Raw genomic sequence first — 11,128 nt, 5'->3', positions numbered from 1 at the left:
GGAAGACGCGTCGGCCAAGGAGACGCGTTTACGGTTTTCGGGGTTGGAGTGGGTTTTCGTTCGGAGCGGGGCATGAAGCTGTAGGTCCGCCGTCTATGTACAGCGGTACCTGGGGGAGGAAATACAGGTCAGGATCATGATCCTAAATGATGAAAAGACTTAGGTAACTTGGCATAAATTCAGGATAAATTTAGGATGTCTTTACTTAGGTTATTTTAATACCCTTTATCAAGGTCTCGTGTTGATTTATGGGAACCCACTTTCTCAAAGTCGTTGAACGTTGGACAAATGAAGGCATACGAACGAAGCTTATTTCAACCTCAATTCTGAAGAATATATCCAATGGTCTTCAGGACCTTTTCCTCCTCACTCGGAGTGTATTTTGAGTTCAGCATAACGGTTCTCGAACGTCACGCTTTGGTACAGCGCCCTTATAAGGTTCTACTGATATCCACCAGCACCTAGGCACACGGCACCTAGGTGTAGACGTGTACCAGAAATTCATTATGGCAGATCTGCATATCCTTCAGTATAATAGCTTGCTTGTTTATTTATTTGATCTATCACTTCATATCCTCTAGCATATTTTGCTTCACATCTTCATCGTTTGGGCGCGGGCAGTGCTATGACATATCCAGGTTTCAATCCCCAAGGTACGTAGTGCACATAAGAACTCGCCTAGCCTCCATTTGCCGCGGCATCAGTAACACGGTAACTCCAACCAACCTCAGGGCCGTTAAGGTTGCAGACAACCATCATCTATCGAGGCAAGGTAAATTGAGTTCATACTGCGTGTGGCAGATTTGCCTGATTTTGAAGCTTGCCTACACCATTACAAGGTAAAGAACGGCCCGTCCCTGCCGTAACCTTCAGTAACATTACTCTTAGCCACTGTCTAGGTACTAATATTTCTGATTCCTACCGAGTAGGTCGGTACCTTGGCCATCAAAGTTACAACCTCAACTTATTATTCGAGGTTATTGCTAGATGCTTGGCAGGAAAGATGGGGCTTTATTTGTTCATATCTATTTACTCCTTTATCGACTTGTTATTATGCAACTCCATTCGATTTCTCACCAGTCTTTCCTCATCCTTGCCTTGACAACCACTACGGCACGATCCAATAGCCTACATCTCTAAACTGGCTGTCAATGGGCCAACCAAACCATTGCTGACACCAGAAAACAACATCTCCATGGCGGCCATGGCGGTCAGCCTGCTACAGCCCTGGCCTATACGATAACTCCCACATTATCTAGTGCGACAGTCTTGTGCAACCGCCCGCATGTCGTTGCGGTCTCGTTATGATATTCCCTGATCGAGCCAACGGATCCGACATGTCAACTACCTATCCGCTATCCTAGCAAACCGCATTGCTCAGGAATGTCCCTAATACGCCCGAATAAGAATAGAGGGACTTCGCCCTATAGTTTCCTGCCTCTTTTCCAGACTCAACAAGACAAGGGTCAGCCAGGCTGGAATGGTTGTGTCAAGCCCGTATACCATCGACTGACGCGCAATCTCTATGTACTTGTTTGCTGCACCCGGGTCTCGTTCTAATTATTCTCTTTCCTCGTCTCAGGACCTGTTGCCGTGAGTCATGGCGAACGTGTTTTTGGACCTCGTGCCGGGGCGTTATCATTGATCCATGCCACTTTGCTGCAAGTAGCTCACCCGGTTCTGCCGACGTGCGTCTTTGTGTTACCATCAGACGGACAGCCTCTCGTGGGCGTCTTTCCGCAGTCTTGACGGATCCTCGCCTTCGGCAACCCCATTTCGTCGACTTTTTGGAGCTCATCGACGCGGATTGGATGTTCTCTTCGCCATGACCTCCGACCGGCCTTGGCCGAGGCTCATGTTTTTGATCAGGTAATCCTGACCGATGCCCTCATACCCTGGCAGCTCGAGAACTTTGTGTAGCCCTGGCGCTTCGAGGCGGCTGATTGCCCGTACATAGTATCCGTACAGCACTCACTTAACTGTACCAATTGGTGTCGCAGCCTTCGTCCCATCTAACCCCACACTCATTTAAACCCTCCTCCCAGTCCCAGCAGTCTGGATGGTGGACTGTCGCAGGACCCCAGCAAACCTGGCGCCCTAAGGCCATCGTCGTCACAAAACCCGCATTTATAGATCACTCACTGCATTGCTATTGCTATTGCTGTTGCTATTGCTATTGCTTATTCTCCTACCCGTCCAGATTCAAATTATCAAAGCATATCCTCCTCTTCTCCTCTGTCGTGAGCTTCTTATCCAGCCAGACGGCCTCGATTATGAGTTTGAGTTTCCATTCTGTCTCTTGAGTCCTTTCATCATTGAGCCATTCTCCTAGCTCACCGGCGTCCCTATCTGCGGAGCCGCTCACAACAAGCTCAACAATTCGTCGCATCTTTCTTCTCCAATATTGTTTCATACTTGCTCTTTGGAAGCTGATTTATGCCCAAGGGGGTTGGGTTCTTGTGGAGACTACGCACTTAACCGAGACGAGTAGCTTCATCGACGGTTCCGAATCAGCCATGTAACTGTATCGTCAGTCTCGATACCACTAACCTACACACAGTTGAAAACCATGTCAACTATACAAAGCCAGAGCTCACCGGCTACTTTGCTATGGGATCACCAAGACTTGATTCCTCTTCAAAAGAACCTAGGTGACGAGGATTTGGTCTTGTTATTAACACCTGCTGTTGTCCCTTTAGACCAGAGTCTTGCCAATGCAAGTGACCCTTTCGAGCCTCTCGGCAAAGCACTTGCACGCACACATCCATGGATCCGGCATGTTCCCTATACTAAGGAGCGTGGAATTACCGGCATTCATGTGGCATTCATCAAGAGAGCACGAGTCGTTATCTTCGTGCTGACTGGCTTCTCGACAGAGGAAGGTTTATTTCAGCTTGAACTCGCCGAGGTTGCTCGCGAGGTGTGTGAAGAACGCCCTTTAGTGCTTGTAGCCTGCTGTGAAGTTTCGGAAAAGGGGGCCCGCGAGTATGGTTTCCCAACTATCATTCAGTGTCCTGGGTACTTTGCGGCAGACTTACAAGCCGTCGCCGTTCTTTTGACAAGTGAACGACCGGCAACAGAGGCCACGCCGCCGACCGGTAACTCTCCTCCTCCGCCAACTTGGTCGCTCCTAAAATGGGACTACGACAAAGATCTTCCAGAAACCCACTCTTTATGGGAAGCATGTTTGCCTTCCAAATTCTATCTAAATCGCTCGACTCTTGGTTCTCTCTTGAAACGCGATGGATATGCCATGCATTACATGGTCAGAGAACCCAATCAAGGGCAGGCCGTTGGATTTTGTGCAACATTCACAACGTTTACGGATAGCAGCGGCGACCGACTGATTGGATCAGTAGCTGCTATCATCGTTCACAAAGACTTTCGGGGTCAAGGTGTTGGGCGCTTCCTCCACAACGAAGTCGTGAGCAAACTTAACAAGATTCGAGGTGTCGGAATCATTCAACTTGGAAGCACATTTCCAAGGTTGCTTTACGGTCTGCCCGCACCCGAAGCCGATACGGAGTGGTTCGAAAAACGAGGTTGGAACATGAAGGAATCAACACCTGGAAACGGGCGGCGGGTGCTCGACTGGCTGTTGAGATTTGCCGACCATCCAATTCCTGATCTGGCTTCCGCTGGCTTGACGTTCAGGCCATGCCAGCTAATAGATTACGAGAAGGTTGTCGAGATGGCAAACAAGGAGTCGCAGAAGAGATATGGGTTTGGGTGGTACGACCAATACGCCAAAACTATGGACAGTTGCTATATGAATGACATTGTAGTCGGGCTTGAAGGGGAGAATCTGGTTGCTGCAGCAATAACATATTTTCCAAATAATGGGAGCCCTTGCGGCGCAGATATTCCATGGCCAGCCTCAATCGGACAGAGCATTGGAGGAGTTTCGTGCATCTGCATCAAAGGTCGGCCACAATCCAAAACATGTTATCTGACCTTGACTGACTGTTATATTAGACGAAGACCCGGATATGGTCAATCGCCGTGACTCAGTGGCTACGAGATTGCTCCTAGCTTGTCGGCAGACCCTGAGTGAGAGAGGAATGGTTGGAATGTTTGTTGATGGCAGCAGATCGGACGAAAATGTCCTGCAGTCTTTAGGTCAGTAAGATTCTCAGGACTTTCGCAGCTACCACTTGCTGACAATGAGACTTGGTAGGTTTTTGCAAATGGGCAGAATACAAAGAGCTTTGGCGCAAAGTCTAAGGTAGGGATGAATCTCTATCGCGCAAGGGGGCCACACAACATGAACATGGTCAACAATTCTGTCAAAAACAGCTGGCAGAAGGAAGACCTGTTATTCAACGAATTTAATCCGAGCTGAAATCTCAATATAGCTCCCGAGGACTGCTTCTTGCAACGCTATCTTATATATCTTTCTTTTTATATCCGACTTTTACGACACTTGGCACAGAGTTACAACTTATATCCTCCTTTTTCCACATCATTCAAAGATATCACGACACGACTCAACAAACGAAGCCCCATGAACAGCAGCATACTGCGCCGGCTGGCGTATTTGACTACCTAAGGTATATCATGGCGCGGGTCTATTTACGCAAGAGCAACGAACTATTTACCTTGGTCAAACATTGGTATCAGCCAACAAGTCTCGTTTTAATCCACAACCTATTTTCACGCCGAGGATATTACCGGGAATCTAGCAGAGTGAATCGATTCTGGATTGTGCGCTTCTATCAGCGGCTGACGTGCGACAAAAGACTATGATGGATTTTGCCGTCCAACTTCGGAACCCTGCGATAGCAAATCACCAGGTGTGATCTGCCTGCAGTGCTCCTACTATCCCTACGTTGCCAACGCAGAATAACCCCTTAATGCATGCATCTTATAAACCCTATTGGCTCTTTTACTCATGTCACCATCCTTGAGCTCTCATTTGCTCACAAATGAGCCCAACCTCTGATCCTGTGCTACCGTCTTCGTATGCCGCCCAACCACCAAGATTCTTATGTCAAGCAACAACTAGAGCTTATGAAGTACCTACTGCTTTTGGGTGAGGTTTTGACCGCAACTACTACACGCGCCGCACTTGTGTAACAGTGACCTTACTGGCTGCTAGTGGATCAACATGAGCCAGCCCGTTTGGTCTTACAAAACACCCCAGGCAGTCATGCAAGTAGGCGGATTGTGACAACGAGACACTGCAGTCCACCAAACATTATGGGGTTTTGATAGGCGGGTTTAAGCAGTCTGAGCGTTGGTTACACAACAGCCGCTCAATTATGCAGCGTTGTACGACGAAATATTTTCTATAGGCTGATCAGGTCGGATGAGCTTTGTACGTGGATGCGTAAGCTGCAGGCTTTCAGAAAAGTGATTTGCTCCAATAATCAACCGCCTTTTTGAGGTAAGGACTGTCAAGTAAATCAAGTGGCACTGGCAAGACGATTAAATGTCTTCTAGCAGTCTAATAATATTCTACTTCGAGCGAGACACAGCTCCAGGGTATATCGAGGTGGACTGTAAGCAGAAATAGACAGAAAACAGATTTGAAATAGGGATAGAACAGACAAACATCAAGTGTGACCTAGAGCAAGAAACTTTTGAACCCCCCCATGACACCTTATATATAGACAGACGCCTCCACCCTTTTTTTTTTTTTTGGAAAACATAATGACTTTACTAGAATGACTCCTTGCTTCACGTTTCCCGCGCCCCATTCAATAGCACATTTTTAGGCCCACTTGGAAAAGTCGACGGTGTCAGTGTGGGAATCCTGCCCGTGAAATGGACCAATCTCGGTGTCGTTTGTTGTTGTAGATGATAACATTGAGGATCGATGTGAGGTCTGCTCACTTGTGCTTGTGAAAAAGGTGGCTACACTTGTACGACGTAAACTCGTAAAGCTATCGCGGACGGTGCTGGCTGGTCGCGACGACGACATATCTCCCTGTGGCAGGAACTGCTGCTGTTGGTGCAACGGAGGCGCACCCCCGAGAGATGAATTCTGTGAAGCCGATGGTGTTATTTGCCCGGATTTTGATGGTGTGTATTTCTCCCGAAGCCTTTTGATAGCACGGAGGCGACTTCTCCACGAGCTGACATGCTCACCGCCCTCACGGTTGGCCCAGACGTGAGAGAACACCGAAGCATTAAGAGCCAACAAACGGATCAGACCTGGGAGAGCCTTAAGTGACACAATTTTCATCTCTGAGGCAGGCGAGATCTCAGGGAAACCTGGCTTGCTCAAGACCTGAACGCGATAAAAGGGCTGACTGTGTTTGGAAGCGTCTCTAGCAGCAATAAACGAAGCCCTTGACGCTGGTGTAATGACAATATGGACAAAATTGAAGTCGCCCGGGAAAGTATCAAATTTGAAAGGCAGACCCGAATCGTTGAACACAATGTTAACAAAATCATTGCCAATATGGCGTTTCTTCATTGTGCAACGTGGGTCATGTTCAAGGTTCGTAGGCATCTGTGTGGTGACGTGAAACACGATTTCTGTGACACGATCTCGCCAGCAAAAAGTATACTGGCCATCAGAGTCAAATTCGCGATCGAGTCCATGAGTGTTGAACGTCGCCCCCTTGAGCTTGGTCAATGTGCCAAGATTGTTGAGGAACTCCATGTAATCGCTGCTACCAGACACATTCCCAAGAATCTCAACTTCATCAGTCTGTCCCTCTCCGATGTATATGACACCGACTTTGTGCCCATCAACAGTAGAGCTTCGATCAAAGACTCGAATGGCCCTTTCAACGGCATCATCCTCAGGGAGCGGAATAGGTCGCGCTAGATCATGACCTTGAGGGATGGACGACATCAGTTGTACCATGATGTGACTAGGCAAGATAGTATTCGTCGAGACTTGTCCCTCCCTGCTGATATCCACGTAATTAGGTGTTTGATGCGGAGGCGGTGGATCAAACGTTTCTCGAATCGTGAAGGCCGAGGTGCCTGAAGGCTGTCTCTTGACAATTTGAGCCCAGCCAGTGGTCGTGGCCTGGTTTACTGTGACGATGCTGTAACCAACCAACCATCTCTTCTTTATGATCTCTCCGAATCGATCCGATGTAAAGAGAGGGTCTTGGGATGATTCCTCCACATCAGCGTATGTATACCTTTGCATGAAGTCGATTGAAGTGAGTGCTTGTTCGTTATCCGTGTGCGCATCTTCAATCTCGTTATATATATTCCTGACAAGCCAACCAACCAGGGTGGCACGGTCTGGCAGTTTTAACGCAAGGAACCAGAAAAGTATCACATGGTATGCTAATGCATACACATACTGTGGTAAATCGTCTGTCGCGCTTGGGTGTACGGCATCCGAAAGGTTGCCCGTTGAGGTTGCTGGAGTAGACGGTTCACTGGCATGACTGTTCCTGTTGGAAGCCTTTTTGTCCCTCACAGATTGCAGATAGCGAATGCAAATTCCAAACACAATCTTGTACTCCTCTTCTCTGAAGTTGACATACACGTTGTGTAAACGGCTCAGACAAGCCAGGAACTCGAGGATGTGGATGGAGACATAAGGCTGGGTGATGATAGTAGACATCTTGGTCAACAGCTGAACCAGTGATTTGCTTGTTGAGAGTGGCAATTCATGACAGCATATAGACAAAGCATGGATGCAGCATTTTGCACTCCGCTCCCAAGTGGCGATGCCATGAACAAATGTTTTGACTATTTCATCCTCATCGCCCTTTTGAAAGTGGTCATGGTAACTGAGAATCATCGTTAAACTGTGGAAGAGACAAATCGCCACATCAGCTCGCCTCAACCCTGATGCATTTGGAGGCTCTTGAAAGGAGTTGGTTCGGATTTGCTCGCAAATGAGTCTTCGTAGCTCCTGAATCTGGGGAATGGCGTCTCTGAAAATGGCATGATTACTGAGCTGTGATGGAAGGTGAACCAGTGCAAAACTGTACACCTCCCAGTCGCAACCGTGCAACAGGCCAAGGACAGCCTCGAGCCAAGCGGCAATATCGAGGGCAGTAGCCTCAATATTCGTTTTGGTCTCTTGGACTTCTTCATCCATCACGAGTTCAGCGGAGCCAGGGCTGTGAGAAACTAGAACTGGACTAAACACGCCGGTCACGGTGTCAGGCAGAGCCTCTGGGTCCGGAAGGCTCCAAAGTTGATGATAGCGAGCTGCACTACCACTATTGCCGAGTAGGCCACTTCCAGCAGCGACACTTGCAGACCGAACGGGCATGCCTCTTTCATGGCCTTGCCCTTGGCTAAACGAAATACCGCGAGCAGACCTGGACGACCCAACATGTTCATTTCTTAACAAGCGTATAGATTGTGCAGCCTCCTCAGCCTGCTTCTTGGCGTATGTTTCCGGGGTTCGACACAAGGAGGCGGCAACAAAATTAGTCTCAAGTGTCTTTGTGATGAAAATTCGGTTGGCCCAATCGGCACGCAGCCTAAATAAGAGCTTCATAGCGGTCAACCGAGCATCGACCTCGCAGTGACTCGACTTCACAATGTTTATCAACGCATGATATAGCCTCAAGGATTTCCCACTGTCGTAATCCATAGTCTGCACAAATATCTTCACGTAGCCCTTGGCAACCACGTTTGAGGGCGACTGTCCTTGTGGCAGGTGTTCTTCCGAAGATCCTTGAGCGAACGGACTATGAGATGCTGACGATGGAATTGGTGATTTGAGCCTGTCGCCAATGACGATGCCTCGGAGGGCATCGATGATATAATCGAATAACTCCATGTCACACGATACTACAACTGAAACCATGAGCGACATGATTCCTTCAAGGACCAAAACATCCATCTCTTCAGAAACATCTTGAAGGATGCTCTTAGCCAGTTGTGGGATGAAACTCTCTTCGGGGTCGTCGCCAACTAGATCCACGACTTCGTAGGCATCCATGATGGTTTCCAAGGCTCGAAGCCTGATCTGTGAGGACCGATCTCTGTTGCCAAAGAATCCTTTTAAAACCAAGGTTAGATTTTCTTCCCATTGGAGATCTGAAGGTGAACAGCATCTGAACTGCTGAAAGTAATTCAAGACAGACGATGCAGTTTCGTCAGGGAGAAATTGATGGACTTCGGTTAGAAACGAAATAATGGTTGCCCGAGGAATAAACACATCCGATTTTTGGTTAATGAGCACATCAAGCTGTTTGATGAGGATTATAAGTTCTTGGCTCAGAGCTTCCTCAGGCTTCTCGTCCCTCACAGGACTCCGGTATCCATCAGAGTCGCGCGGCCCAGGTATTGCTCGTTTGGAACATGTCGCGGCAGCCTCGAGTATTACCGACCAGTCCTCGTCGATGATCAAGCGATGTATGTGGCCATTGCCATCGTCAAATAGAGCGTTAAGCAACTGAAGAATAGCTGTCAAAGTTTTGATGGAAGTGCCAGTTTTCGCAACTATTGTAAGACCATCCGCCAGTAACGCGAAAGGTATCCCCGGATAGCCGTTCTCCGGACTTTTGGACAGAACCTTTTGCAGTACGGCAAGAGCGCCGCGTATCTCTCGGTTAACATCCTTCTCCTTGGCCCCGTCCGTAGGATTATTTCGTAGAATATCCAATAAAATGCGGGTGGTCGCCTGTCCATTATGGCTTTTGAACAGATTTGAGAGTGTGTTCCAGGAGTCTTTTTGAAGGCTTCCCACCATGCAATAGATAGAGCTGAGCACTTGAACACAGCCTTTGAGCTTATCTTCTGGGATAGACCCAAATGTCACAATTGCATCAATGACCGCTATGCACGATCTGAGATCCTCTTCCACGCTTGTGCTCATGCAAATTGCCAGTAGTCGATCGATCAATCCTGTCACCGCAGATTCATCTGCATTGTTGAAGCTGAACTTTATGACGTCGATGAGAAAATTGAATAACTGAGCGAGGTTCTTTTCTTCACCAGAAGCGACAGCACGATTTCGAGAAGCGCCCTTTGAACTCCGGGACGCTTTCCTTCTAGCTGCACGCACCACGTTATAAGATTCCCATAGCCAATTAGTCAAAAGGGGAAGAAGCTCATAATCGAAGCCTGTCAAAACTCGGCCCCGCCGGGTTAGGTCAACAAGAGCAGCCAACTGTAGGTGAAAATCCTCCGAGTTTGCAGGCGCCGATAGGGTTGTGAAATATTCTTGCCGTTCAAGATCAGAGGAGGCCTCGTGCTTCACACACTCCGTAAGGAGCTCCCAACCAGCTGCCCGTGCTGCTGCAGGTTTTGCGGGATCGATAAGGTCTTTCGCAGCATACCAAATATCCAAGACAGGATTGAGAGGGTACTCGGCAATTGCGTATTTCAACGAGTTGGCGGCAGCAATGCGCTCGTTGGGTGAGCCATTCTTGAGAAGCTCAAAGGACTCCATGTGACTAGAGGACAGCCCATGAGGTGGGTTGGTGGAGACGGCTGGGGCTGGAGCATGAACGAACTCGGCGGTCGGCTGGGCGTTTGCTGAAGAGGGTGATGCTATAGATGGCGAGGATTTGGAGAGCTTAGAACTTGTCAGACCCCGGAGGACATGGGCAAGGCCACCCTGACGGGACGTATCTGGGGATGATGGACCATCTCCTGGCTGCGGTGACATGTGCTCGTGTGAAGTCTCGTTGGAGTCTTTGTGACTAAGTGAGGCTAATCGGCGCAGCATGTTAGCAAAGGTACAGAAACCTGTGCACTAGAAACTTTGTCATCGGCAAGGCAGAACGGATCAATCGACACGAAACAGACAACATGGGGCGTCAAAAGAGTCGCAACGATAAGGTGATGGGCACACCGGATATTGGGCAAGTTCAAGAGCTCGACGAGGCGTTTAGACAAGACAACCGAGCTGAATTGTCTTGTGTCGCAAGTACGACAAACGGAACGGCGTCTCGGATGCAAGGTGTGCAGAGCAAATTCAAAATGGGCAGACGGTGCAAGCGAGTCTCACCGGCGAAACATGTGCTACCTAGGCCTGAATTTGGCCTGTAAGAAGTTGCGTGTATACACAGGATAAGGCGTGTTCATTAAATGATCAATGAAGGTTGTAGATGATCGGGCTTCGGCTGCGAGGTATCGTGCAATTCAGTCAGGGACCAGAAGGAATGATGATAGCGATAAGTGTGACCCAATAACGCGGAGGTGGACGAGGATCCGGGATGGCACCACACGGCGGGCAGATCGGCGG

The 11,128-nt window shown here is 48.6% G+C and overlaps 2 protein-coding genes; one reads left to right on the top strand and one right to left on the bottom strand.

The window, feature by feature from the left end:
- Window positions 1-2,569: 2,569 nt before the first annotated feature.
- FFUJ_02676 (related to beta-N-acetylglucosaminidase) lies at window positions 2,570-4,127 on the top strand (the record flags this gene model as incomplete). XM_023574435.1 has 2 exons in its annotated part: window positions 2,570-3,923; window positions 3,976-4,127. 2 exons carry the CDS (start codon window positions 2,570-2,572, stop codon window positions 4,125-4,127), a joined length of 1,506 nt encoding a protein of 501 aa, XP_023427788.1.
- A 1,586-nt stretch (window positions 4,128-5,713) lies between these two features.
- On the bottom strand, window positions 5,714-10,609 carry FFUJ_02675 (related to tuberin; the record flags this gene model as incomplete). Its single annotated transcript, XM_023574434.1, has 1 exon — window positions 5,714-10,609. One exon carries the CDS (start codon window positions 10,607-10,609, stop codon window positions 5,714-5,716), a length of 4,896 nt encoding a protein of 1,631 aa, XP_023427787.1.
- Window positions 10,610-11,128: the final 519 nt, after the last annotated feature.

This window comes from Fusarium fujikuroi, chromosome FFUJ_chr03, assembly GCF_900079805.1.
Source record: "Fusarium fujikuroi IMI 58289 draft genome, chromosome FFUJ_chr03".
In the NCBI taxonomy this organism is placed as follows: domain Eukaryota; kingdom Fungi; phylum Ascomycota; class Sordariomycetes; order Hypocreales; family Nectriaceae; genus Fusarium; species Fusarium fujikuroi.
This window is presented reverse-complemented; position numbering and strand designations above follow the sequence as displayed.